Source organism: Corvus hawaiiensis, chromosome 1 (genome assembly GCF_020740725.1).
Source record: "Corvus hawaiiensis isolate bCorHaw1 chromosome 1, bCorHaw1.pri.cur, whole genome shotgun sequence".
Classification (NCBI taxonomy): Eukaryota; Metazoa; Chordata; class Aves; order Passeriformes; family Corvidae; genus Corvus; species Corvus hawaiiensis.
The window spans coordinates 96,173,117-96,200,343 of record NC_063213.1 but is presented as its reverse complement, the minus strand read 5'-3'; the positions used below and the strand labels follow the sequence as shown (position 1 = coordinate 96,200,343).

Genomic DNA, 27,227 nt, shown 5'->3' with positions numbered 1-27,227 from the left:
GACCTGCCCGCCCTGCCCGCGGGGGCACCCAGCCCCAGGGATGCCAGGGTGGGGGGTCTCGCACCCACCCCCGGCCCTTTCCCACACTGCGGCAGGTGCAGAGAGCTGGGCTGGGGGTCCGGGGGGTGGGTCACCCCACAGCTGGGAATGTGCCCCTCCGTGCAGAGGACACTGGGGAGCGGCAGCACTGGGTAGGGGGGGGCGCGGTGCCATGTGCCCCTGGGCTGGCGTGGGGGAGCTGTGTGGGTGTGCGAGGGGGACCAGGCACGGGGGTGTGCCGGGCGTGTGAGGCAGCACGTGGCAGGGGGCTGTGGGGCTGCGCCCCCCGGCCGCGGTGTGTGTGACAGCAGGGGGTGACAGACTCTGGGCTGGGTGTCCCCCCAGGCTGTACGGTGTGGTGGGGAGGTCGCGCGTGGCGGTACCCCGGGGATGCGAGGGGGGAATGCGGGGAGATGGATGCGGGGCCGGTAATGCATCACCTGTGCGGGGCTGCGGGGAAGCGGGCGGTGACCGTGTCCTGGGTGCGAGCCGCTGTCACCGCAGCTCCGGGGCGGGTTCGGTACCGAGTGCGGTGGTGCGGCGAGGGGGCGGGCAGGTGCCGTTGGCGGGGCCGGGGGCGGCGGCGGTGCGGGGAAAGGGGCGGGCAGGTGCCGGGGGCGGCGGCGGCGGGGCCGTAACGGGGCGGGGCGGTGCTGGCGGCGGGGCCGCGGCGGGGCCGGTGCGGGGCGGGCGCAACGCGCAGCCGGTGCGGGGCGGGCGGGGAGCGGCGCCGCGGCCCGAGCCCGAGCGGAGCCGAACGGAGCCGCCGCCGCCGCCGATGGGCCCCTGAGCCGCCGCCGCCGCCGCGCCCGGGCGGCCATGAAGCCGCTGGAGAAGTTGCTGAAGAAGCCGGGCTCGCACCTGCCCGTCCGCCCCGCCGCCCCCCCGGGGCAGGTACCGGGGCCGGGGTCGGTGCCGGCGCCGCGGCGGCAGAGCCTGTCGCGCCCGCCCGCCTCCCCGGAGGAGCCGGCGGGGCCCGCGGGGCCGGTGCCGGGGGGCGAGGGCCGCTGGCTGGAGCTGCGGCCGCCCGAAGCGCCGCTCCGCTCCCCTGAGGATCCGTCACCGTGCGGCGACCGCGATCGGGACCGGGGACCGGGACCGGGACCGGGACCGGGAGCCGCCGAGCCCGGAGCCGCCGCCCGCCGCCCGGTGCTGCTGCGGCTGCGGCTGCGCCCCCGCCGCGCCCGCGCCCCCCCGAGCGGCTCCTGGCCGCGCTCCTCGACCGGCTGCCGGCGGCTGCACACGGGAGGGGCTGCGGGGCAGGTACGGGGCTGCGGAACCCCACGGGACGGGCTGCGGGACCCCCGGGAGGGGCTGCGGGGGTGCCCGGGGTGGGGAGCGCGTGGATCGCGGGGGCGATGCGGCGGAGCGAGGAGAGACCGGGGGCGGCCGCTGCTTGCGGGGGGGATGCGCTGGTGGATGCTGCGGTGGGAGACAGCGGGGTGCGGGACCCCGGTACCCGATGAGGCGGGTGGCCCTGCACAGGGCACAGCGGTGCTCGGTTGGGGTGACAAGGTCAAGGCCGGGTCCCCGCCGGGGCAGGGCGCCCGTGGCAGCGGGGTGGACAGGAGTCTGCGGGGTGGGCAGGAGTTCCCTGGGCAAGGCACCGCGGCAGAGGGGCTGGCGGGGGATATGAGCTCAATGGCAGCGTCAGCTCGGTGGGGAACGGGGGTGGCCGGGCACCGGCAGTCACTGCAGCATCCACCTCCCGGTTGGATGGTCCTCAACATCCTCCTGGTGCTAAAATTAGCCCCGACGGGAGCTGCAGTGGAGGGGGGAGGGGTGGGCTGGACGCCCCTTTCCTCCGGCACAGGCCTCCCGGTGCTGTCCCACCACGGCTCCCCGTGCCCAGGTGTTGGGGTGCTTTTGGTGCCAGAGCTGGGTGGGAGCCAGGTTGGGTGCAGGTGGGTGGGAGCCTTCCCACACCATGGGGATCCCTGTTCCGGCCAATCCCTCTCGGCTGCTGGGACCAGGGGCCATCGGGGACCCCAGGGCACCGCCAGCCCCCTGCTCCAGTGATGCCAGGGCCGGGATTGGGTGCAACCACTGACACGAGGAGCCCTCGGGTAGGGACGAGCTGGGACTGGCAGCACCAGGTCTTGCCTGCACCAACACGCTGCCAGGCCTGGCGGTGCTCGAGCTGGCAGGGAGCAGGAGCCAGCATGGGGGGTCCCGACTTGGGAAAACGTCCCTGCGACTCTGGGGTACAGCGTGAGTGCTGCAGAGGGATGGGGAAACTGAGGCAGGGCTGCAGGGGGCTGCAGCCCAAAGGGATGGGGGAGTGTTCAACTCTTGCCCCACAGGCAGAACATGGGAAGGGGCTGCACTCAGGGCAGGGGGGCTGGGAGAGGTGGGGGCCGTGTACCTGCACCCCCCATGCTGCCGGTGCCCCCGTCTGTCCCTGTGCCCCAGACTGCCGTGTCCTGCTTTCGGCAGCAGCTGATGCCCCATGGGTGCTCTGCCCGGTGCAGGGGTGCCAGGGGACCCTCTGCCCTGGCTTGGCACGGATCCGTGACCGGGTTAACAGCTGGGGGGTGACTGGGGGGATGGTCTGCATGGCCCCTCTGTGAGTCGGGTCCTTGGGCCTCTGAAGGGCTACCAGAGTATCCCCTGGGCACGTGGCAGAGCTGCTTGGGCGGCCTCGGCTGGGGACCCGCTCGGGGCCGAGGGTTGCGCTGGTGCCGGGCGAGGGAGCGGTGCCGTGTCCAAAGGTCGTGGCGGTGACTGATGCCGGCTCTGACGGGCACTGACGCCGGTACCCGGGCCCTCGGCTCACCTGGCCTTGCCAAAACACCTTCACAGGGTGGTGCCACCCGTGCTGCCCCGGAGAGCCCGGCTGTGGCACCCACCCAGTGTGCCTCGAGCTGCCTGCCTCAGTTTCCCTGCGCCGTGTCCTGCTGTGCCCGCGGCCGGGCTCTCACGGGGCTGCCGGGTGTGCCGGGGCGTCGCGGCCCCGGTCCCGCCCTGCCGGCGCCTCTGCCCCCACACCGGCTCGGCCGGGCCCGGCTGCCCCGGGGCTGGGAGCGGGCCCTGAGTCAGCGCCGGCGCGGGGGGGTTCGCGTGGGGCTCGGCCTCTCCCGGTGTCACCCTGCGAATTACCATCGCTCCCCTCACCCGCCCATCCCGCCGGGCACGGGGCCGCCGGGAGTGTCGGGGGGCTCTGTGGGTAGGGTGCCCACCCCTGTCCCCCCCTGTCCCCCCAGAGTCGCTGCTGGATGACATCGTGCTCACCCACTCGCTGTTCCTGCCCACCGAGCGCTTCCTGCAGCAGCTGCACCAGCAATATCCTGGAGGGTCCTGGGGGGCCCCGAGGGTGGGCACGAGGGTGGGTGAGGAGGGGTCGGAGGCTGGACATGAGGAGGGTATTGGGGTGCAGTGAGGGTGGGAATAAGGGGGCTATGAAGGGGACATGGTGGTGGCACAAGAGCTGGCATGAGGGTGCAACCAGGAGGGCACCAGCACGTGCACTACTAGGGTGCCATGAAGCCATGAGGATGACAAAGGGATGGGCATGGGGTTGCAAGGAGGAGTGGGACATGGGCAGGGCAGCAGGATGCTATGGGGGGCTCACAGGAGCAGCCATGGGGGTGCCATGGGGGTGGGCTACGGGTTTGGGTGCAAGCTGGGCACTGTGGTGCTACCAGGGAGGGCACAAGGACCCTCAAATGAGGTCCCTCGGTGCAGCGGGTGCTGGGGGGTGGCCGAGGGTCCCTCCTTGCCGTGGCACCTCCTTGACGGTGCCACCTTTGTGCTGGCGGCGGGCAGCCCCCCGGCGCGCTGGGAGGAGGGCTCCGGGCTGCAGCGCAAGCGGGCGGTGCTGGCCGTGCTGCTGCACTTCCTCGAGACCTACAAGGGGCTGCTGCAGGAGGAGGAGAGCGCCGGGAAGGTCATCAAGGTGGGTGTCCCCTTCCCGTGTCCCCCCAGCAGTCCCCTGCAGCCCCGGCCCTGACCCCTCTCACCCCACAGGAGCTTTATCTGCTCATCATGAAGGACACGTCCCTCTACCATGAGCTGGAGGACGAGATCATCAAGCTGCACCAGCTCGTGGAGACCGTGGAGCTCAAGTGAGAAGAGGGTCATGGGGTCCTGGGGTCCCCTGGTGGTCAGGGGTGCCTGGGGGACCAGGGGTCACCATCGGTCAGGGGTTCCCGGGGAGGGCAGGGAATCCTATGGAGTCCGGGGTCCCCGTGGGACAAAATATTCTCAGGGAGGACAGGGGGTCCTGAGGTTCCCTGTGGTTCAGAATGTCCCAGGGGAGGGCAGAGGGTCCTGGGGGTCCCTGTGGGTCAGGGAGTCCTCAAGAAGGACGAGGAGTTGTGGCCCTTGGGGGTGCCCAGGGGCTGGAGGGGTCAGTAGCAGCCCCCTCCTGGTGCCCTCCCGGTTGCACCTTCACCTCCACCTTTGTGCCCTCCTTATGCCCTCGCCGTGCGCAGCCTCGGACCCCTCCCCACGGCACCCTCCTGCCCACCCTCCCCCTGTGCCCACCCTCAGCGTGCCCCAGTGCCCTCCCCGTGCCCACCCTCCTGCCATGCGGGAGGCCCTGGGTGGGGGCTGCCGGGGCACCCCGTGGGTCTCGGGGTGCAGCCCCGGGGGTCCAGGGTCCCACCTGAGCCCTGTCCTGTGCCCCCTCAGGGTGGCCGACGAGACGCCCCCCCCCGAACAAGCAGGTGAAGCCGCTGTTCCGGCATTTCCGACGCATCGACTCCTGCCTGCAGACCCGGGTGGCATTTCGGGGTTCTGACGAGAGTGAGTGACTGTGGGGGGGAGCTGAGGGGGATTGGGATCCCCTCCATGACCCACCAGCCTCTGCACGGGGCCGTGCCCACTCCGGGTCTGCTCAGCGTCCTCCCCGTGCCTCAGTTTCCCCGGTGGGCAGTGCCGGGGGTGGTGTGGGGGTGCCCGGCGCTGACCCCTCGCCCTCTCCCAGTTTTCTGCCGCGTCTACATGCCCGACCACTCGTACGTCACCATCCGCAGCCGCCTCTCGGCCTCGGTGCAGGACATCCTGGCCTCGGTCACCGAGAAGCTCCAGTACTCGGAGGAGCAGAGCGCCCGCGGGGACGCGCTCATCCTCGTCACCATGGCCTCGTCCGGAGGTGCCCGGGGGGCCGGGAGTGGTGGGGGGCTGCGGGCGGGGCTGGGGGGTCCGGCCGGTGCTGACCCCACCCTGTGCCCCGCGGCAGAGAAAGCGGTGCTGCAGCCCAGCGAGGAGTGCGTGTTCACCACCCTGGGCATCAACAGCCACCTCTTCGCCTGCACCAGGGACACTTTCGACTCCCTGGTGAGCTCCGTGGTGGGGGACACCCCGGCAGGGACCGTCCCCCTCCCGGCACCTGGCACCCGCGATCGGGGGGGACGCTCCCACCCCCGGGGCCAGCACCCCCTGAGTGCCCCATCCGGTGTCCCCTCGCAGGTGCCACTGCCCGAGGAGATCCAGGTGGTCCCGGGGGACACCGAGATCCACCGTGCCGAGCCCGAGGACGTCGCCAACCACCTCACAGCCTTCCACTGGGAGCTCTTCCGCTGCATCCACGAGGTTTTGGGGGGCTCGGGGGGCTCGGGGGAGCTGCCGTGCTGTGGCGGGGGGTGGGCTCTGATGGAACGTGTGCGTCCCCCCAGCTGGAATTCGTGGATTACGTGTTCCACGGGGAGCGGGGCCGGCGGGAGACGGCGAACCTGGAGCTGCTGCTGCAGCGCTGCAGTGAAGTGCAGCACTGGGTGGGCACGGAGCTGCTGCTCTGCGAGGGGCTGGGCAAGCGCGCCCACCTGCTCAAGAAGCTCATCAAGATCGCTGCCATGTGAGTGGGGGGGCCGGGGAGGGGCTGCTGGGGGGTCCCTGGGGTGCCCAGCCCGCCCCTCACGCTGTCCCCCACCAGCTGCAAGCAGAACCAGGACATGCTCTCGTTCTACGCCATCGTCATCGGCCTCAACAACGCCGCCGTCAGCCGCCTGCGCCTCACCTGGGAGGTGAGGGCTGGGGGGCCCCCCGACCCCCATGGCGCTGCCAGGTCTTCCTGTGCCTTTCTGAACACCGCCAGGTGCTCCCTGACCCTTTCCCTGGGTGATCTCAGACCACCCCTGGGTGGTCCCTTTTCCCTCTGGGAGCTCTCACCCCACCCTCCAGTGCTCCCAGGACCCTCTGGATGCTCCCAGACCACCCCTGGGTGCTCTCTGACACCACCTGGGTGCTCCTAGGACCCTTGGGATGCTCATGCCCACACCTGGCTGCTTCTTAGACCCCTCCTGAGTTCTTTCAGATCCCCCTTGAGTGCTCTTGGAACCCCTCAGGAGCTCCCTTCCCCCTCAGTACTCCCAGAACATCTCTGGGTGCTCCCGGACTGCCCCTGGATGCTCCCACACCACTCACCAGTGCTCCCCAGGACCCTCTGGATGCTCCCAGACCACCCCTGGCTGCTCCCTGACACTGCCCAGGTGCTCCCAGGACCCTCGGGATGCTCATGCCCACACCTGGCTGCTCCCAGACCTCTCCTGGGTTCTTTCAGACCCCACCTCACCCTCACCCCAGTGCTTCCAGGACTCCTCTGGGTGCTTCCAGACCTTTCTGGGCCTTTCTGGACACCCTCAGATGCTCCCTGACCCTTTCCTGGGTGTTCCCAGAACCCCCTGGATGCTTCTGCCCACCCCTTTGGTGCTCCCTGACCCCGCTGGATGTTCCCTACCCTCCCGTTTTTTTGTCATTCCAGAAGCTCCCAGGGAAATTCAAGAACCTGTTTCGAAAGTTTGAGAACCTGACGGTGGGTGAGAGGTGTGGGGGCTCCCACGGGTGTTGGGGGGTCCCCAGGCCTCCCCTGGGGGTGTTTGGGGAGCAGGGGATGTTCCCAAGGTGTCCTTGCCCCCCTCCCACAGGCCACCAGCCCCATGCCCATGGCCATCTGCATGGGGGGGGGGAACCAGGGCACCCCCAGGGAGCCCTGCCCTAAAGCCTGAACCCCCCTTTCCCCCCCAGGACCCCTGCAGGAACCACAAGACCTACCGGGAGGTGCTGGCCAAGATGAAGCCGCCCCTCATCCCCTTTGTGCCGCTCATCCTCAAAGGTGAGGGGGGGCTCAGGGGCTGCCCCATGGGGGTTTGGGGTCCCTCTGACACCCCACGGGACTCCCCATCACCTCCCCTGTCCCCCAGATCTGACCTTCCTGCACGAAGGCAGCAAGACCCTCCTGGATGGGCTGGTCAACGTGGAGAAACTGGTGGGTTCTAGGGGGAGATGGGGCAGAGGAACCCCCAGGGTGAGGGCAAGGGAGAGGGGACTCCCCTGAGGGGCTGGAGGACCCCCCAAGAGGGTTTGGGGCTCCCCTGTCTGGGCGGAGTGGGAGGGTTCAGGGTCCCCTGGGTGCAGAACAGGATCCTGGGGGAGGGGGTCCCTGAGGGTGGGGGGTGTGCAGGAGGCTCCTGGGGGGGTTGCTGGTCCCTGGGGGGACTGGGTGAGGTCTCGGGGGGCTGGGGCTGACTCTGGGGTCTCTCTGTGCCCCAGCACTGCATCGCCGAGAAAGTGAGAAACCGTGCGGAAAGTACCGGAGCCGGCCCCCTCTGTGAGTGGGGGGGACGGGGAGGGGGCACTGCCAGGGCTAGGGGGGCACTGCTGGGGGGGCCCACACGGGCCTGAGCCTGCAGTGCTGGCCCTGAGGGATGGGGATGTGGCCAGAGCCTCCTCACACCTTTTATCCATGTCCCTGCATCCCTAAATCCCTGCGTCCTCATCCCTTTATCCCTTCACCCTGCATCCTCATCCCTGCATCCCTCATCCCTTCGCCCTGCATCCCCTGCACCTCTTCCATCCCTCAATCCCCACTCTCACGTTGCCATCCCCATTTCCTTCCCGCATCCCCACCCCTGCATCCCCTCCATCCCCAACCTCTCCATTCCCACATTGCATTTTCCCATCCCCACCCCTGCATCCCCTCCATCCCCAACCTCTCCATTCCCACATTGCATTTTCCCATCCCCCACCCCTGCATCCCCTCCACCCCCACATCCCCTGCATTCCCATTACCGCCTTGCCACCCCTGTCCCTGCATCCCTCCATCATCATTCCCACATCCCCATTCCCATACTGCCGTCTTCCATCTTTCCATTCCTCCATCCCTGCATCCCCTCCACTGCCACACCCCCTTTCCCACATTGCGCTTTCCCATCCCCATCCCTCCATTCCCATTCCCCCATTCTGGGGCCGTTCCCAGGCCTGGAGCTGGAGGCGTCCCCGGCCCAGCTGCAGACCAAGGCCTACGTGCGGCAGCTGCGCGTCATCGACAACCAGAACCTGCTCTTCGAGCTCTCCTACAAGCTGGAGCCCGGCAGCCAGTGAGGGGGGACCCACCCCGGGACCCCCAAACCCCGGGAACCCCCCCGGGGGGCCCGGAGCCCCCCAGCACTGACGCACTTTGCCCAGCCCCGGCCCTTGGGTGCTGCCCCCACCCTTGGGGGGGGTGGGTGGTGGGTTTGGGGACCCCCCGGCGCATCCCCCTCTCCCCCCGCCCCCTCCCTTGGCTGGGGCACAGGGGCCCCCGGGGGAGGGGGTCATGTCCCCCCCCCCCCCGTCCCCTCTATTTTTGTATGTGTGCCCCGCCCCCCTCCCAGACGTGTATATTTTGTACTGCCGCTGTCTGGAATTGTACATTTATTTTTTAAGAAAAAGGAGGAAAAAAAAAAAAAAAAAAAAAAGTCAAGCTGGGGGTGGGGCAGGGAGCCCCAATAAAAGTCTGTCCCGGCGCCTGTCTCTGATGTCATGGTAGGGATTGAGGTAACGATGGGAGTGACGTCACAGCATCGCTGTCGATGACGTCACGGTCTCGGTACTGCCCGGGTGGATCCGACCTCTCCAAGATGGCGGCCACGCGAAGCCAATATCTGACCTTCTAAACATGGCGGCCGCCACTGTTCCCGTCAACCCTCCCAACATGGCGGCTGCTGGGGGTATCCAGCTGACCTTCTCAATATGGCGGAAGGGAAAACGGGCGGTGTAGCCCAGCTCAGTCGTCTCATCACGGGCCTTCAGCAGCGTTTCGGCACAGAGTAGGGAACTTCTTCCCAGTGGTGCCACTCTGCTTTCGGTCACCGGGACGCCGCGGCACTGGACGTTCACACAGCCGGCGTGACCTTCCCAAGATGGCGATGGCGGGGCATTCTCTCATGGCCACTCGACCTCCTCATCATGGCGCCGCGGCCCCCGCCGTGCCCCGCCGTGCCCCGCCCACATCCGCTTCGGTCGCGCAGGCGCAGAAGGGCCACGACCGCCATTTCGTTCGGCGGGGCTGGGGCCGGGGCCGGGAGCGGCGGGAGGAGCCGCGGGTGAGCGGGGGAGGGCTGGGGGGGGATCGGCGGGGCCGGGCCGGGGCTCGGGGGGCCGGGACTGCGGCCACGGGGCCCTTGTGTAGGGTGCGGTGGCTTGGGGTGGGCGCGTGGGGCCTGTGCGGAGCCTGGGACCGGCGGGGCGGGGGGTGCGCTGAGGCCTGCGCGGATCTGGGGGGGTGTCCGGGGCCGGCTGAGGGTCCTCGGAGCCGGCTGAGGGGTCCCTGGGGCCTCTGAGGAGTCCGCGGGGCCGGCTTTGGAGTGCCAGGAACCGGCAAGGCCGGGGGGGCTGGAGCCCCCACACTGACCCCCTGGACCCTCCCAGCCTGACCCCTGGGACGCCTGAGAGATCTCCCACCTCCCTGACTCCTGGGTCTCCTGGGTTCTTCCCTAGAACTGCCCTGGACCCTCAGCTTGGGTATGCCCAGAACCGGCGGGTCTGGGGGCCTGGGAACCCCCCACCATGGGGACCCCCTCTCTGACCCCCAGGTCCCCTCTGAGACCCATCCCCAGGACCCCCATGGACCTCCACTGAGACTCCCGCACTGTCCTTGACCCCTCCACCCTGACCTTTGAATTACGTGTGGGATCCCTCCCCAGGACCCTCCTTGTGCCCCCACCCTGGGCGTGCCTGCACCTGGCAGCACCAGTGCCCTGGGGACCCCCACTGTGACCCCCACTGTGACCCCTGTGCCTCCCCCGCGATCCCCACACTGACCTCCTGGACTTCTCCACCACTCCTTGGACTCCCGTCTTTGGTGTGGCTGGAACCAGTGGGATCAGGGGTCTGGGACGTCCACCCTGACCCCTGGACCCCTTCACCCTGACCCCCGGGGCACTTCAGGGACCTCTCCTCAGGACCCCTCTGGACCTCCAACCTGCGAGTCTCCGGAGCTGGCAGGGCTGGGGGCCTGGGATCCCCACTGTGACTCCTGGCACCCCTCTGAGACCCCCATATTGATGCCCTGGACCCTTCCACCCCTTCCCAGGACCCCCCTGGTCCCCCAGCCTGGGGCTGCCCAGAAGTGGTGGGGCCAGGGCTGGGTGCCTGGGATCCCACCATGGAGACTGACCCCAGAGTGTCCCCTGGGAGTCCCCCTATGACCTCTGAGACCTCTACCATGACCCCATTGACCCCTCCCCCCTGACTCCTGGGTCACCTCAGGGTCCCCTCCCCAGTGGGAGTGTCCAGAACTGGCAGGACCAGGGGCCAGGGACCCCCAGTGTGACCCCTGGGACCCCTTCACCCTTCCCAGGATCCCCCTGGACCCCTTCTATGACCCCTGGTACCGTCACACTGACTCCCAGGACCCCTCTGGACCCCCCCCCCCCCACTGACCCACTAGACTCTTCCACCCTTCCCAGGACCCCCCTGGATCCCCACCCTGTGGGTGTCCAGAACCAGCAAGGGCTGGGGATGCACTGAGGCTTGCCTGGGGAGGGAGTGGGACCCTATTTAGGGTACAGGAGAAGGAGGGGGGGGCTTTTTGGAGCCTGTGGCGGCTTAGGGATGACCACGGACACAGAGTTCCATGGAATCCTGGAATGATTTGAATTGGAAATGACCTTAAATCCCATCTTGCACTGGAAGGGGTTGTTCCAAGCCCCATCCAACCTGGAACACTTCCAGGGATAGGGCAGCCACAGGTTTTCTGGGCAACGCTGGAGCTGAGCTGTCCCTCCCGCTCCAGGGAAACACATCCAGGACTCCCTGCTCCCGGTCCAACAGCCTTTCTGCCCACAATGCTGAAGGCAGGGTGGATGGAAAGGCCAGTGGTCCAGGAGCACGCGTCCAATGCGGGATCTCACTCTGTTTTGATCGCTGTCAGGATCGCTGCACCCGGAATTCCGAGCTCCGGCTCAAAGGAACCGGGAAGTCCCTGTGTCTCCTGCCACTTCCTCCCGCTGGAATAATTCAGCGGTTCCTGCCCAGCCCCTCGTGTGCCACCTCTCCCTTCCTGGCTTCCTTTTGCCTCTTTGGGAAAGGAGGAGCAGCAGGGGAGGCTGCAGGCCTGGCAGGACGGGCTTTTCCTGCTTTTCCCTTTGCTGCAGTGGAATTTCAGGACAGGATTCCTTGCTCCTGATTAAAGGTTTCCGCTGCTGAGTGACCTGAGATGAGCTGGGAGCAAGGGACAGACTGAGCTGGGGGTTCCGTGGCTGGGAATGGGAAAGCCAGGGGTGGGCAAACTGAGGCTGTGGAAGCTGGGAGTGGGGAAACTGAGGCAGGGGAAGCTGGGAATAGGGAAACTCAGGCTTTGGAAGCTGGGAATAGGGAAACTGTGAATAGGGAAACTGAGGCCAAGGAAGCTGTGGAGAGGAAAACAGGATGTGGAAGCTGTGGATGGATAGGGAAACTGAAGTTGTAGAAGCCGTGGGTGGATGGGGAAACTGAGGCTGTGGAGCTCATCCCTGAGGAGTTAGAAACTCTGGAGTTGGGAGTTTTTGTTAAAAACGCCTCGTCAGAGCCCGCGGGTCGTTAATAATTCACAGGGAGCGTCTGGATCCCACGGGGCCGGAGCGTGTCTGTCTGTCTGCACGCAGGGATGCGCCGGCTCCGCGGGATGCTCCAAATGGAGCTGGCAGCTCGGCTCGGGAAGCATGCTGATAGGATTTTAAAAGCCTGAATGACCTTAAATCCTGCGATGGCTGTCGCTCAGGATAAATTATTTATGTAGCATCCTCAGCTCCTCGGGAGCGGGCAGGAATGTCAGGCTGCGGAGGACAGGCTCGGAATTTGGGAGGGGGTAACGAGGAACTGCGGGTTTGGATGGGAAGAGAGGGAAGATAAAGGCGCGGGGGCGGGTGTTGGAGAGGTCCAGCCTTGGAAGTCGTTCCCAAACCGGTGCGGCCGCATTTCTGCACCGACATCAGAGGGTGGAAATTCCTCTTGATCTGCAGTTCAAAGCCTCCCTGAGGATGAGGCGCTGCAGCTCGGGCTTGCAAATGTGAAATACAAATCAGCCCGGAGCCCAAATCCCCCTGAAAAGCGAGGAAATAGGCGGCTGAAGGTCACTGCTGCTGCCTGTCCTGCTCCAGCAGCAATCCCCCCGGGATGAGGGCTGCTGCTGGGGAGGGTGTTTCAATTCCCTCCACAGCAAACAGGGACTTGAAAAATGCCTGGAAAATGTGGCATGTCTCCCTGGCCGGGCCGGATCTGCCCAATCTGGCTGCTTTTAGGGGACAAGGGGCAGCTGAATGTCAGGTTCTTGGGATTTAGTAGTGTTTTGGTCTCAGGGTTGACAGGGAAGTGCTGATCCAAAACACCGCCGAGGGGTCTGTGGCCATGGTGGGCTCCAGCCTGTGGAACAGCAGCTCTGAAGCAGCTTTCCATAGGGTCACCTCATCTCCTGACCTCTCCCTCCTCCCGTGGGACATCTTTTCACACCTTGTTTTCCTCACTCTTTGCTCAGAGCTTTCCTAAGGTTTGGTTTGGATTGGAAAAGCAAAGGCACTGTGTAAACCTGCCCCTCCTGCCTCAGCCCAGCTTTGATCCGCTGGTGTCTCTGGATTCAGCTCTTCCCAGCCACTTTCTCTGCGAGCACAGGGAGCTGCCACTACGGCATATGGAGCCCTCAGAGGCTCTGATGTGTCTTGGTGAAAGGGTCCTGGTACGGAAGAACAAAGGAGAAGGAGCGCGGAGAAGTCAGAGCGTTGTTCACAGGGATGGCTTCTGCCAGGCATGAAGGGGTGCTGGGAGGAGAACTCCCCCCTTTTTTCTTTTCCTGGAGGATTTAGCTCCTGTCTCCCTAATCTGTATCAGCTGGGTCTGTCTTCTTGCACATGAAAGATCCAGGCTGTATTTCAAAGGCACCGTTCCCACCCGTGTGCTGAGTTCGGGGCCTCTTGATTTTGGTTTTTCAATGTGACCTTTGCTATTAATCCCCAGCCTGAACGGGGCCGTGCGCCGAAACGGAATGACCTGTTTCTCGGGAATTCAGCTCCAGTTTATCCTCAAGCTGCTTTAGCTTAAACTCTTCCCTCCCTTCCTCTTGCTCTTCTAGGTCAGAGCCTGGATCCCAGCACAGGTTTTGCTGTAAGGGCACCTTAGAGGGGAGACAGTGACTCGTGGTCTGTCTGTAGAAATACCCCCTTGTCCTCCAGGTCCCTGTGGATTGTCCCTGTGGATTGTCCGGAGCCTGTCGCAGGGTGTCAGCAGGTCACACGGAGAGACCCCAGCAGTGCTGGCCTGGCACAGATGGCACTGGATGGTTTATGCCAGCTGACAAACCCCTGTTTGTCTGTCTGTGAGATGCATCCCTGTCACAGGGGCCACCGAGGGAAGTGTCACCCTGGGAGTAACCAGCTGGCACAGGAGCAGAGCGGGGACACAATGTGTGACGTTCCCGTGGGTCGGGAGCAGAGGTGGTGGCCCTGGCATCAGTCCTGTGCTGGCTCAGGGCTGTGACACATGAGCCCGAATCAGGAGTCTCATTACCCGACGCCTTCCTCAGCTGGATCCTTGCTAATTCCCTCTGGCAGCTGATCCAGCACGGCTGGGGCTCTGCCCGGAGCCACTCGTGCCACCCCGGCCCTGCGATCCCACTGCAGGTGGGAAGGAGCACAGGGAAAAGAGTTCCTGTTCCAACACGTCCGAGACGAGCACGCTCTGAGCCGTCTGTGATCCTGCTCCAGTGGGAAAGGCACAGGCCAGATGGGTTTGCTGGGCGTTGTTCCCGACTCTGGAGTGTCCGGAGGGATCGATGGACGTCGGCTCTTGGGTGCGAGGCCTTGAGCTTGGGCTGGGGTGAAGGAGCACCGTGTTTGTTAGGGGGAGGGCACTGGGAGTCTTGGGTGGCTTGGAAAATGCGAGAAGATAGAAGGAGGAATGTCCTCCTGATGAGGCTGTAGCTGAGGAGTTCTCACAGGGTAGAAGAGCTGATTTTAATTAAAGGGCAGTTCAGGCATTTCTTTATTTATTTCCCTGAACCCCAGAGCGTGTGGTTTGCCTGAGGGCAGGGGAGCCGCTGCTGTGGCAGCCGTGCTGCTGCTCTGTGCTTCCCGTTCTCACACCTCGGGAATGTCTGACAGAGGATGGACCTGTGTCCTGTGGGATTAGGAAGTTGTAGTTTATCTAGCAGGAGATGAGAAGGGATCTGCTTGTTAGTACCTGGTACAAACCTGAGTCATAAAGGAACTTTCCCTGCGGTGGGGGCTGTTCCCGTGCCCTCTGTCACCTGCCCTGGAGGTCATGGCTTGGAAATTGGAAGTTTCAGGTGTGAAACTGCCCTGTCCTTACCTCCTGTTGGTGGTGTGGTTCCCGTTAGTGACTATGGAATAGCTTTTCCTGTGGGAAAGACATCCATGGCCCAGAGAGGGACATTTGTCCCCTGCCTCAGGGTCTGCCCCGAGTGCCTGGGACTCTCCTTGTGGTGAGCAATGCCTCCAGTCATCACATTCCTGTTCCCTGAGCCTGTGCTGCAGGATGGCCCTACCTGAGCGCTGCTGTCAGTGGCACGAGGGCCTGTGACCTCCCAGTGATTCAGGCTCCTCTTCCTGTCCCTGCTCTCTCTGTGCTCTGTCTCCAGTGCCGACCAGAGCTGCCGGGCCCTGCAGAGCCCCGGGAGCTGTTCCAGGTGAGCCGTGGTGCCAGACAGGTTCGTTCTGGGCTTGTGATGAGTTGGAGTGGAACGTTGCCAGATCTATGCTGGGAAAGCTGGTTTCCCTCATTGCTTGGACAGCTTTGAGGGGGCTTTGGAGTCGTGGGGTGCAGAGAGCCTTCGGTGCTGGGGGGTTATTGATGTAGGAGACAAGAGGCTGGGAAGTTCGGGGATGGGAGCCACAGGACAGTCATGTGCTGCTCTGGCTGCCATGGAGCTGGAGCCATCTGGCAGATTTGCCCTGGCCCTGGCTGGAGACACCATGGGGCCACGTGCCAGTGCTGGCGGGCTACTGTCGCACTCCCAAGTGAGCAGCCTCCAGCTGCAGCTGGAGGAGCTGGATGGATGGTGCAGGATCAGTTTGGCTGGGTTTTCTCTGCCGAGCGAGGTGGTTGTGTGAGACCTGTCCTAGGTTTTGGCTGCAGGCGCTGTGAGGGCTCTGGGCATTTGGGGTGGGGATGTGCTGCTTCCCACCTCTGGGACCTGCTGTTCCAGGGCGTTGGGACAACCTGGGAGAGCAGCTCCAGCTGCTCCTCTGCATGAGCTCCAGGCACAGGGCACCAGCACAGTTCCCCGGGGCTGTGTTTCACCACCGGCTTTCCCCATGTTCCCTGACCACTTCCTCCCTTCCCGCAGGCATGAGTGCCCAGGCCTGCCCCCAGCACTGAGCAGCCGGAGCCGCCAGGATGCCGATCCCTCCTCCCCCGCCGCCGCCCCCCGGCCCCCCGCCACCCCCCACCCTCAGTCAGGTAGGGGTCACCTCGCTGGGTGGGGAGGTGGCCTGTCCCCACGTGGGGCCACTCACCAGGGGAATTGCCCCTGGAGAAGGCTGGCTGTGGCAGGGGTGGGGTGCTCCGGGGGGCGGGAATGTGGAGCTGGGCTGTGCCTGCGCCAGGGGGTCCCGGGGAAGTGCTGAGCTGCTGCTGCTCCTCTCCAGGCGAACACGGAGCCGCCGAAGCTGAGCCGAGAGGAGCAGCGGGGCCGCGGGGCCCTCCTGCAGGACATCTGTAAGGGGACCAAGCTCAGGAAAGTGACCCAAATCAATGACCGGAGTGCACCCATCCTGGAAAGTGAGTCCTCTGGAGGCTGCCGGCCCCATGCTAGGTGCTGCTGTGCCCTTCAGAGCACTTGCCCATCTGGTTCCCAGCAGCTCCTCATTGGAGGAGCAGATAATTCCAGGTTTAACCTCTTTGTCTCCCTCCTTCCAGAGCCCAAGGGCGGCGGCAGCAGCAGCTACGGCTCCAGCTCAGCCGCCATCCAGCCCAAGGGCGGCCTCTTCCAAGGCGGCGTTCCCAAGCTCAGACCTGTGGGAGCCAAGGACAGCTCAGGTAATGGCCACAGGCCTGTGGTCTGCGTGGGGGTCCCTGGGGAGGGCCCTGAGCAGGAAGGGGTTGAGGATCTCACTCTGTTTCCCTGGGGGTTCCAGATGCAGGACCCCAAATCACATCCCAAGCATGGCACAGGCCAGCTACACCCTCCCTGAACCTCAGTCCCACACGCAGACCTCTTGGAGGGCGCAGGAGTTTCGTGTATTGCTGAACTCTGTGTGTTCTCTGTGGTGGCCACAGAGTAGAGTGGTGAGAGAGGAGTCGTGTGTGGCTGTGCTTGGTGCCAGCTCCCTGCCTGTGCCAGACAGCTGTCCCTGCGGCCTGGCCCTCCTCGGCCGTGGCTCTGCACGGACAGGGCACTGCTCCCATGCTGTGCTCAGCCCCTCACTGTGCTCTCCTTCCCTGCAGACAGCTCCACTAAACAAACACTGCAAGTCCCTGGCGCCCGAGCAGCTGCCCCCAGGCCCCCCGTGCCGGCCAGCAACAGCCGCCCTCAGGACGATGCCGACAGCAGCCGAGGGTCCCCACCGGAACTGCCGCGCACACAGAGGCCCTCCCTGCCTGACCTGTCCCGGCCCGGCACCGCTGGCGGCACCGGCATGAAGCACAGCTCCTCGGCCCCCGCCGCCCCCGCCGCCGGGACGCCGTGCCGCTGCCCCCCCCGGCCCCCCCTCCAGCGCACGCCAAGGCCTCGCCCTACAACCGGGAGAAGCCGCTGCCGCCCACCCCAGGACAGCGCCTGCCTGGCAGCAGGGACGGCCCTCCCGCCCCGCCGCCCATCAAACCCCCTCCCTCCCCAGTCAGTCTCCGGTCAGGGGCTCAGGGCCAGTCTCTTGCCCCTCCGCCTCCCCCTTACCGGCAACCCCCCGGTGTCCCCAACGGCCCTTCCAGCCCCAGCAGCGAGTCGGCCCCGGAGCTGCCGCAGAGACACAACTCCTTGCACAGGAAGGCGCCGGGCCCTTTGCGGGGTCTGGCACCGCCGCCGCCCACTGCTGCCTCCCCGTCCCTGCAGAGCAGCCGCCCCCCACCGCCGGCCAGAGACCCCCCAAGCCGTGGAGCAGGTAAGAGCCACTCGCTCTGCAGTGCCTGGGGGCAGCTGGGACGGGCAGGAGTTGGTGGGAGGTGATGGGCAAGAATTGGCTTCGGGGCACAGAGTGGCTTCTGCATGCGGTGTAGGGGCCGAGCCAGGGCAGTAGTTGCAGTGCCATATTTAACACATGTCCTTGGTCATGTCCCATGACCATCAAGCTCCTTCCAGGCCTGGTGTTGACGGCGGGTTGTGGCTGGGCGACTCCTGCCCATGCTGTCCTGGGGTGGGAGGTGAGAATGTGACAGAGCACAGCTGTGTGTGCTGTGGCTGCTCCCCTGAGTTTCCTAAATGTCACTGGGAGGGTGCAAAAAGCTATGGCAGAGCAGAGAGAAGCCTTTCCCTGGGTGTGCAGCCCTCGGGAGTGTGTCCCTGTGGCTGGGACTGGTGTTGGCTGCACCCCGGTGCCCCCCCGTGCACTCCTGGGCTCTGTGTCCAGACCGCAGCTCCTGCCTGGGCCCCTGCCAAGCCGCTCCGTCCTTCTGGCCCTGCCAGAATCCCTCCTCAGAGCTACAGCTGGGGATCTGCGCTGTCAGCCTGTGTGTAATTAGGCTAATGAGGAGCACGAACTGCCACCGAGCCTCTGCGGGAGGCTGGGCAGGAGCGAGAGGTGGGTCAGAGGGGCCGTGGGTCCTGTCACTGCCTCGGTGGCACTGCGGATGTGGCTTCCAGTCCTGGCAGGCAGCATCTTGGCTCCATGTGGAGCCACTGCCCTCAGACTCGGGGATGTGTGGGATTGTAGCTGCTCCTGGGATCCCCTCTGGTGTGGAGGGACCTGTGCCCAGCGTGGGCTGGGAGCATGTGGGGCTGGGAGCACGTGGGGCTGGGGCAGCCGCCGGGGTGGGCATTGAGCCGGGGGACAGTGGGGCTGGCTGGTCCCTGCACTGCAGATGATGAGGAATGCAGATGTCGGGAGCGAGCAGGAAATCTCCGGGCACGCGTAGGAGCATCCCTGGGCCGCGGTCTGGCACAGCAGCTGGCCCGGAATGCTGCGAGGGATGTCCCTGGGTTTGCCCCGGGAACGCCGCACGGCGCTGACCCCGCTGTCCCTGCCGTCCCTGCAGCCCCCCCGCCCCCACCGCCGATGCTGCGGAACGGAGGGCGCGATGCCCCCCCGCCCCCACCCCCCTACAGACTGCACGGCCCCACCGAGCCCCCCAGCCGGGGGAAGCCCCCGCCGCCGCCCACCCGGACCCCGGCCGGGCCACCGCCGCCACCGCCGCCCGTGCGGAATGGGCACCGGGACTCCATCTCCACTGTCAGAGCATTCCTGGGTGAGTGGGACCCCTGCACGGATTCCCCTCGGAGCCGAGCCCCGTGGCTTTGGCCAGGCTCCCCCAGAGCCCCCCTCCCTCACCTGCCCCTTTTCCCGTTTGTTCACAGATGACTTTGAATCCAAATACTCCTTTCATCCTGTCGAAGACTTCCCAGCCCCAGAGGAATATAAATACTTCCAGAGAATCTACCCCAGCAAAACAAACAGAGGTGAGGAGGAGGAGGGGATGTCCCAAATTCCTTCTCCCCTTCTGTGTCCTCGGGGCTGGCACTGTCCTGTTTGTCCCTGCACAGGGTTGGGTGGTGCAGCGGTCTTGTCCTGGGCCCTGCCTGTGTTCCTGGGAGTGCTGAGCCCCATTCCCAGGGGTAGCGAGCCCTGAAGGCAACTCTCTGTGCTGCAGAGGGGCCAGATATTTGGGCTGTGCAGATGCCCTATCCCGCCTGCTCCCGGTTTGCCTGCTGGGAAATGCTGCAGGGCTCATTCCTGCCTGTGCTGAGCACCTTTGGTACCAGAGGGGATCTCGAAGGACCCCACAGCCAGGGCTGGGCATGGGCTGGGGGGGTGCAGACCCCCCGTGTATCCCAGGATAGGCCTCAAGCACCGGCGCTCGGACCCGGCAGAGCTCAAAGTGCCCTTGGTGCCGCGCGTCAGCGCTGCGGATCCCGGCGGAGACTCCGGGGAGAATGGGATGCTCGTTTATTTTTAGAGCCATGAATGTTTAATGCGGGTTTGAAAAGCCCCGAGCTCGGTGCGGCTGCAGCGGCTGCTGCCAGGCACAAATCCCAGGCTCCAGATCTCCGCGGGGAGGTCGGGGGGGGGGGGGGGGGCCGGCAGCTGGCGCGGGGGTGTGGAGGAGGGAAAGCAGACGTGCTGGATCCGGCTCTGCGGAGCTCTCGCTTCCAACAGGCTTCCTTGTCTTCCAGCTACGCGTGGGGCCCCCCCTCTGCCCCCCATCCCCAGGTGAAACCGGACTGTGCAGGTGGATTGTTCCAGAGCAGAGACATGGACCTCCTTCCCCTTCCTCAGCCGGACCCCCCCAGCTCCCAGCCCCCCGGATCCTGCATGACACACTCCCAGCCTCTCCGGTTTTCCCAGGACGAGCGGATCCCCCCAGTCCAGCGCCTTCCACCAGCCCCGCCTCATCTATGCACCCCCCCAGGATTCAGTGACCTCATGGCAAGCCTGGATGAGTCCATCCCTCATTCCTCCTCATGGATCCCGGGTTGGGATCTGCCTGGGAGCCGAGCACGGGACTTGAGGCCGAGCCGTGTGCCGGCTGTTGGGACCAGGGGGGCTCATGGAGAGGAGCTGGGGTCAGGCAGGGAATGGACATGCTGTGAGACCCCCAGAGCGAGGGGAAGCAGGGACAGGCCGGCACAGCCTTGTTATCCCAGGAAAGCCTCGTTATCCCGGTGGAACCTCGTTATCCTGGGAGAGCCTCGTGATCCCAGCGGAACCTCGTTATCCCGGCACAGCCCATTGCTTTTTTGCACAGGAGCCAGTGGAGGCAGGGGGGGAACGTGAGTGGGACCATGCAGGGACACCCCGACAGTGCCAGGCTGGTGGGGACTCCCTTTCCCTGACCCCATGGGGGGGGCCACCCCCATGTACCCCCCCCCAAAACCGCTGCTCCCCTGGCACTCCCCCCCGGGTTCCCCTGGCTCTCACTGCTGACCCCCCCCAAACTTGAGCATTTTAACGAGTAAACACTAATTACATGGGGGGCCCGTTTGTGCTGGGACTGGCGCATCGGGGGGTGCGTGGGGGGCCCTGGGGCTGCGCCAGGGGGGCCGGTGATGTTTTGCCTTACACTCCCTGTCCGACGGGTGGTCCCGGCCGGACTCTCCGTGTTCCCGCGGGGGGGGTCACACTAACGTAGTTACTGATCTCTTTGTACCTGTAAAGCACCGTAGCAGGAAGGGGAGGGGGTGTGGGGAGGCTGCACCCCTGCAGACGGGTTCGGGGCTCATTCAGGGGAATTTTTTTCTATGATGATGGACCTTTCCCTGTTGAGGCTGGAGCGAGGTGGGTGAGGGGTGAGTGGGGGGTTTCTCTGGAGAATGAGCCCCACCCCCCAGTGCTACCCTTTGGGTTAAATAAAGGTTCCACACGGTTCTGCCCCTCCCAGAGCGAGGGGCCCTTTTAAAAGGGAACAGAGGAATTTGGAGGAGCTGGAAATTGCATTTAAATAAAAGTAATTAAGTGATAAATGATGTCATGGACACTGTCTAAGGGGGGGTGTGTGCCCAGGAACCCCTTTCTTGAGGGTGATGCCCCAAGGGCTGGGGACGGAGTACTCTGGCAGACAGGGTGGAGGGAGAACAGTAGGAAGGCACTGGGAGAACAGTAGGAAGGCACTGGGACCACTGGGAAGGAGGATTGTGGTTACTGGGAGCAGGTGGAGGGGGGTTGGAGGGTGTGGGCACTGGGAGCATGGGGCAAGCGTGGTGGGAAATACTGGGAGCACTAGGAGGAAGGGTGGGGAGTACTGGGAGCATGGAGAGACAAGACTGAGCGGCAGTAGAAAGGCAGTATAGGAGGTACTGGTGGCACTGGGAGTACGGGGAAGGCCGGACTGGAGGGCGCGGGCCGTGGGAGCACTGGGGATACTGGGAGCGCTGACTACCCGCCCGCAGACCACAACTCCCAGCATGCCCCGCGTGCCGCGCTCGGCGCCTTCCGCCGTGCCTCGGGTGCGCTCGCTGATAGGCTGCGCTGTTGCGGCCCTTCCTCCGGCCGCGGCGATTGGCTGCGGTGGCGGAGGCGCAGCCAATGGGGGGAAAGGGGCGGGGCCAGACGGGCCTGGTGGCGGGAATTGCGGAACCGGGGTTGATTTGGCGCGAGAAGGTCGGTGGCGGCAGCTGCGGGACCCGGCGGGGACCCGGAGGGGATCTGGGGGGGGCTTAGGGGGACACGGGAGCCAGAGATGGGGGACAGCGTGGTAGGGACTGGGATTGGGGGGGCAGGGGGTTACTGGGACCCGCAGGGCTTGGGATCTTTCTCACCTGACCAGGGTCCCGCCCTCTGACCGCTGTCTTCCTCTACCCGCAGCCCCCGCCATGGCCAGCAAGAGCCCGCAGAGCCAGCCCACCATCGGCTTCCCCCGCACGAGGAGCGCCCGCCGCCTCGCCGCCCCCCCGGCCAAGAGCGACCCCGACGCCCCTGCTCTGCGCCCCTCGCCGCGCTCCAAGGCCTCGGGCCCCGCCGATCCCGGCCAGGCCACCCCGGACACACGCTCAGGCCGTGTCACAGCGCAGCCTCTGAGCCCCAAAGTGCAGCCCCTGAGCCCCCGCAAGCGCCTGGGTGAGTCCCTCCTCTGTCCTCTTCGCCGGGGACCCCCGGGAATGGTGGGGGGCGCATCTCCCTTCTCACCCCAGAGGGCTGGGGCAGACAGAAGGGCCCAGCCCCACTCCGGCTCTGGCCCAGCTGCGTTTTCGGCTTCATCCCCATTTTGGAAGGAAGAGCTGCTCCCGCGGGTTTTTTGGGGGAGCTGAAGTGCAAAGTCCCCCAGGGAGACTGGCCCCGTGTCACCACCAGCCTATTGCCCCCGCAGGTGATGACAACCTGTGCAATGTCCCCCATGCCCTGCCTGGCTCCCCGGCCAAGCGCAGCAAGGAGAACCGGGGCCGTCGCCTGCTCTTTGGGGACCCCTCGGCCTCTCCTGAGCAGCCCAAGGGCCTGGGGCCATCCCCGCGGAGTGGGGGGCCAGAGACCCCTCGGAGCTCAGGGCTCGGTGGGCAGCAGCGACGCAGCCGGCTCTTCCGGCAGGAAGGTGAGTGTGGGCAGGGCCGGGTATGGGGTTATGGATGGGATAGGGATAGGGATGGGGGTATGGATGGGGATGGTGATAGGGGTAGAGTTGAGGGTGAAGCAAGGGATGGGGATGAGGTGGGGGACGGAGCCAGGGATAGGGATGGGGACATGAATGGGGATGATGATCAGTTGGGATGGGGTCCCAGCAATGCTGCATCCCTCCCTGAGCCCTCTTGCTCCCCATGCAGGTACCTGTTACCAGCAGGCCAAGCAGGTGCTGCATGCGGCCGTCCCCGACCGGCTCCAGGGCAGGGAGCGGGAGACGGGGATCCTCCGGCAGTTCCTGCGGGAGCACGTCCTGAGGCGCCGTCCCGGCAGCCTCTACGTGTCTGGGGCCCCTGGGACCGGGAAAACAGCCTGTCTGAGCCGTGTTCTGCTCGACTGCAAGGTGTGTGCCATGGCCACGGCTGTGGGGCTGCTGTTGGGGCCTGGGGGCAGTGGGTCGGGTGTAACATTCCCATTCCCGGCAGGACGAGCTGGCTGGGAGCAGGACTGTGGTGCTGAACTGCATGGCACTGGGCAGCCCCCAGAGCGTCTTCCCTGCCCTGGCACAGCAGCTGGGGCTGCCTGTGGCCACTGGCCGGGAGCGTATCCGGCGCCTGGAGAAGCATCTGATGGCCCAGGGGCCCATGGTGTGAGTTCCCTGTCTGTGGTGGGTGGCGTGGGATCTCCCCTGGATGCCAGGAGAGGCAGCCTGGCAGCAGCTCTGCTCTCCCTGCTTGGGGTGCTGTGAGGGGACAGAGCAGGGGTTGATCTGGGCTCTCCCGCAGCCTCCTGGTGCTGGATGAGCTGGACCAGCTGGAGAGCAAAGGCCAGGACGTGCTCTACACCCTCTTTGAGTGGCCCCAGATGCCTAGCTCCAGGCTCGTCCTCGTGGGTGAGTCTGCAGAGCGTGGCACTGCTGCCCTGGGAACCCTCCCTCTCTTGAGGGGTTGATGGGGGGCTTGCCTTTGCAGCCCCCTCCTGCTCCCTCCTTGGAGAACAGCCCTCATCCTTCTCCTCTCCTTGTCCTTCAGGGTTGGCCAATGCCCTGGACCTGACAGACCGGAGCCTGGCCAGGCTGGGAGCCCACCCAGGTGGCAGCCCCCAGCTGCTGCACTTCCCACCCTACACCAAGGAGCAGCTCACCCGCATCCTGCAGGAGCGGCTGGGGCAGGTGGGGACACAGGGAGGACAGTGGGGGGACATGGGGTCCTTTGTCCACATGGGTGGCAGTGCTGATGGCCCTGGTGCCTCGCAGGTGGCCGGTGACCCTGTCCTGGACTCTGCTGCGCTCCAGTTCTGTGCCCGCAAAGTCTCTGCAGTCTCTGGTGATGCTCGCAAGGCCCTGGATGTCTGCAGGTCAGTGTGTGCCCTAAAACCCAGTGGTGCCAGGGCCAGGTTGGTCCCCTGCGAGTCCCCATGGCTTCCCTGCGCCGGGGTGCCCATGCCAGGGGTGCGTGCTCTGCCTGGAGCTCAGGGCTGTCCCTCCCCAGGCGCGCCGTGGAGGTGGTGGAGCTGGAGGTGCGAGGCCAGACCCTGCTCAAGCCGCTGCCTGGGGGTGAGTCACTGCTGCCAGAGCCAAAACCCTGGGGGGAATCCTCCGGGATCGCCTCAGTGGGAGTCTGGGCTCCCTTTGTGGGGCACCTCTCTCCGCTACCACCTCCCCTTTCTCACCGTCCTGGGATCCTCTCTCTGTCCCACAGGTGAGTCCCCGGTGTCCCCTGTCCCCAAGCGCGTGGGGCTCCTGCACATCTCCCAGGTGCTCTCGGAGGTGTTTGGGGACCGGCTGGCAGCGGGGTCCCGGGGGGCCCAGGACACTTTCCCACTGCAGCAGAAGGTGCTGCTCTGCTCCCTACTCCTGCTTGCCCGGCACTCACATGCCCGTGAGGTGACCCTGGGGAAGGTGAGTGGCAGTGGGACCCTCTCAGGGCTGGACCTGGGCAGCAGGTGGGCGTCCCTGGGGTGTCTCTCGGGTGTTTTGCTGCAGTGTGACCCCCCCTGCCCTCCCCAGCTCCACGACACCTACAGCCAGGTATGCAGGCGGCAGCAGCTCCCCACCGTCGACCAGGCCGAGTGTCTGTCCCTTGTCACCCTCCTGGAGTCCCGTGGTGTCCTCGAGCTCAAGAAGGCCAAGGAGGCCCGGCTGGCCAAGGTACTGTGGGGTGGCAGGGCAGGGTCTGGTGACAGCGCTGGGGTCCAGTGATAGGACACGATCCAGGGGTGGGACTGGGGCAGGATCTGGCAGCACGGTGCTGAGCATCCCTGTTCTCCTGCCCAGGTTTCCCTGATGCTGGAGGAGGCAGCACTGGAGCACAGGCTGCAGGACACGGCGCTGGTGGGCAGCATCCTGGCCCAGGGGCTGCACTAACCCCCCAGCAGCCCCCTCCCCAGGGCCTCAAGGGGGATTTTGCTGCTGTGGCAAGAGCAGACAAATGGCTCTCATGGTCTTGGACGTTTGTCAAGTTCTGCCCTGGGGCTGTCAGTCTGGGGTCTTTTTATGAATATTTTTAATATAATAATATTATTAATGTTGTATTATGATTTCTGTGTGGCTGAGGCAGGAGGCTGAGACATCCCCCAGCCCCTCTGTGGCCCCCCCAGCCCCTTTGCAGGGTGGGGTGGGTGCTCCTGACCCCCCTTGCCACCCCGGTGTGTGATCCTCAGGTCCAGTGCTGCTCCTGCCTTTCTCAGAGCCTTCTGAGGCTCTCTGGGACCTTCTGGACCACTCTGGCTGCAGGGAGAATCTTCCCAGTGCTGGCAGTGGCAGAGGGGGTGCAGGGACCCCTGGGGGTGGGGGGACAGTGGGAACCCCTTTATCTCCTGCCATTAATAAAGTCGTCCTGGTTCAGCTCTGGCTCCTGTCCACCCTGTTTCACCCCTGTTCCCCCCCTCCCTGCCTGCCCCACAGCTGTGGGGACCCCACCCTGTCCTCCCCAGCCCCTCTCCTGGACTCCAACCCCTCTCCTGGGCTCCGGCTCCCCTCTCAGCTCCTGGCCCCAGATCCTCCGTTTCTGTTAAATAATGGACGCTTTGACCTAATTTTGCAGCTTCCTCATTGCGGGGGGGGGGGAGTGTTGGGGGCTCCAAATGGGGGGGGAGTGGGAGGGGATGAGACTCTGCTTGTGCCCCACCTCCCTCCATCACACCCTACCTCTGCTGTCCCACCCTGTCCCCCAGGACCCCTGGCTGCCCCTCAGCAGCTCCTGGCCAGGGATGGGGTGTTGGTGATGGGGGAGGATTGTAGTACTGGAGCCCCCAGTGTGTGTCAGTTTCTCCGTGGCTCCAGCGCGTGGCCCTGCTCTGTCCCAGCTCCACCCTGGCTCTGCCCTCCAGCTCTGTGGCCTGTGGGATCCCCGCAGGGCACAGGACACGGAGACATTTGCACCGGGTGCCCAGGACAAGGACAGACAAAGGGGAGCCTGGTGATGCCCCTGGATGCCCCCTCTCTCTGCTGCTGCAGGGCCAGGGGACACCCTGGGGACACATCAGTCCCCGTTGGCTGTGGGGAGCAGTGGGGAAACCGAGGCAGGGGGGGCACGGGGGAATCTGGGAGCCCCGAGGGCCCTGAGCAGGCTCAGCCCTCGCTGCCGGCGCTATTTATAGCCGGCACTGCCATGTGTCGGACGTGTGCAGCGGCACGGGCGGGCGCTGGGGTCAGCCCAGGCTCTGCCTGCTCTGGGCTGTGTCCCTGTGCCCTCACCACATCAGGGGCCCGGGGGGACCCTCCCCACACCGTGGGGCTCAGCAGGCACTGTGACCCTGCCGCCTGTCACCGGGTCCTGGGGCTGAGCGGGTACCGGCATTGTCCTGCCTGTAGGCAGAGTTGGGCTGAGCATGGGCTATCCGCTGATCCCCATATCCCCATGGACCACGGTGGCCACGTCCTGCCCTACGCCAGCCCAAGGGAGTGACGCAGCCCCACGGCACACGGTGACAGTGTCAGGAAGGAAGCGCCTGGCAGCGTGTGGGTTTGCGGTGGTGTGGCGGTGACGCAGGCGGGCATCCTTCTCCCTCTGTACCCCCAGTTGCTCCAACCCTGGTCCCCCTGTGTCCCCCCACGGTGATGGCTGAGGTGATGGTGGCACAGGCAGGCGCAGGCAGGGCACAAGGACTCCCCCACATCTGGGCCACACTGGCCACGGCGAGGCTGGAGAGTTGCCAGTCCTAGCACTGTCCCTGAGGTGTCCTGGCTGTGTGCGTGGGGATGGGGACAGCAGGGCAGCGTGGGGGACACGGCCCCCCTGGCCATGCCAGTGCCAGCCCCAGCTCCGCTCTCTGCCGCAGTGGATGAAAAATCGATGGCGCAGCTGGATCCAGGCGCGTGGGTGCCGGAGCTCCCGCCGGAGCCGTTCGTCACCGAGGGCTGGCAGTGCTGCGGTGGGAGCAGCGTGGCGAGGGGACACCCCGGGACACCCAGCAGTGATGTGGGGAGGCCGAGGGGCCGCTGGGGTCCTGTCCCACCGCTCCACCACACGTGTCCCCCTGGCCCCTGTCCCCGCACACACGTGCCGTGCCCACGGGGCCGGGCAGTGCCCAGCTGTGCCGTGGGCAGCCCCACGCGCGCACGTCCGGCCGCGCACCCGCCCGAGTGCTCGGCGGGGGCTCGGCGTCCCCTCGGCGCTGTCCCCGGTGCCCCGGCTGCCTCGCTGTCCTCCCTTGCACTCTCCTTACATAAGCGGCCACGTGGCGGGCACGGCCGCCTCCCGCCGCGCCGTCACCGCCGGCACCCAGATTCCATCTGACAGCCCCTTTCCGCTCGGCTGCTCCCGCCTGGCACCGGGGCCGGGGGTGCGGGGCAGG

The 27,227-nt window shown here is 65.8% G+C and overlaps 3 protein-coding genes across 3 annotated transcripts; all 3 read left to right on the top strand.

Annotated features, from left to right (window-relative positions):
- Positions 1-789: 789 nt before the first annotated feature.
- RAPGEFL1 (Rap guanine nucleotide exchange factor like 1) lies at positions 790-8,765 on the top strand. The gene is given in 18 exon segments (XM_048317606.1): positions 790-1,137; positions 1,139-1,210; positions 1,212-1,302; positions 3,243-3,321; positions 3,784-3,934; positions 4,006-4,103; positions 4,638-4,649; positions 4,685-4,785; positions 4,967-5,134; positions 5,222-5,319; positions 5,452-5,574; positions 5,658-5,836; positions 5,915-6,005; positions 6,743-6,793; positions 7,006-7,093; positions 7,182-7,246; positions 7,531-7,588; positions 8,237-8,765. Coding segments are annotated over 18 exon segments (1,929 nt in total). The 5' UTR covers positions 790-858; the 3' UTR covers positions 8,362-8,765.
- Positions 8,766-9,515: 750 nt separating this feature from the next.
- Positions 9,516-19,660, top strand: WIPF2 (WAS/WASL interacting protein family member 2). The gene is given in 9 exon segments (XM_048317593.1): positions 9,516-15,690; positions 15,879-16,011; positions 16,150-16,269; positions 16,678-16,889; positions 16,891-16,926; positions 16,928-17,330; positions 18,421-18,630; positions 18,740-18,841; positions 19,556-19,660. Coding segments are annotated over 9 exon segments (1,320 nt in total). The 5' UTR covers positions 9,516-15,627; the 3' UTR covers positions 19,597-19,660.
- A 1,505-nt stretch (positions 19,661-21,165) lies between these two features.
- Positions 21,166-25,275, top strand: CDC6 (cell division cycle 6). Its single transcript, XM_048317581.1, has 12 exons — positions 21,166-21,479; positions 21,684-21,935; positions 22,186-22,404; positions 22,634-22,833; positions 22,916-23,079; positions 23,216-23,322; positions 23,462-23,601; positions 23,686-23,786; positions 23,921-23,985; positions 24,131-24,330; positions 24,439-24,579; positions 24,706-25,275. Exons 1-12 carry the CDS (start codon positions 21,284-21,286, stop codon positions 24,793-24,795), a joined length of 1,875 nt encoding a protein of 624 aa, XP_048173538.1. The 5' UTR covers positions 21,166-21,283; the 3' UTR covers positions 24,796-25,275.
- Positions 25,276-27,227: the final 1,952 nt, after the last annotated feature.

Bases quoted from the DNA above. Each gene is read 5' to 3' on its own strand.
- CDC6 (XM_048317581.1), top strand. From the start codon at position 21,284: ATGCCCCGCGTGCCGCGCTCGGCGCCTTCCGCCGTGCCTCGGGTGCGC. The intron at 23,787-23,920 runs GTCAGTGTGTGC...GTCCCTCCCCAG, and splicing joins AAGGCCCTGGATGTCTGCAG to GCGCGCCGTGGAGGTGGTGG. The intron at 24,331-24,438 runs GTGAGTGGCAGT...TGCCCTCCCCAG, and splicing joins GTGAGGTGACCCTGGGGAAG to CTCCACGACACCTACAGCCA.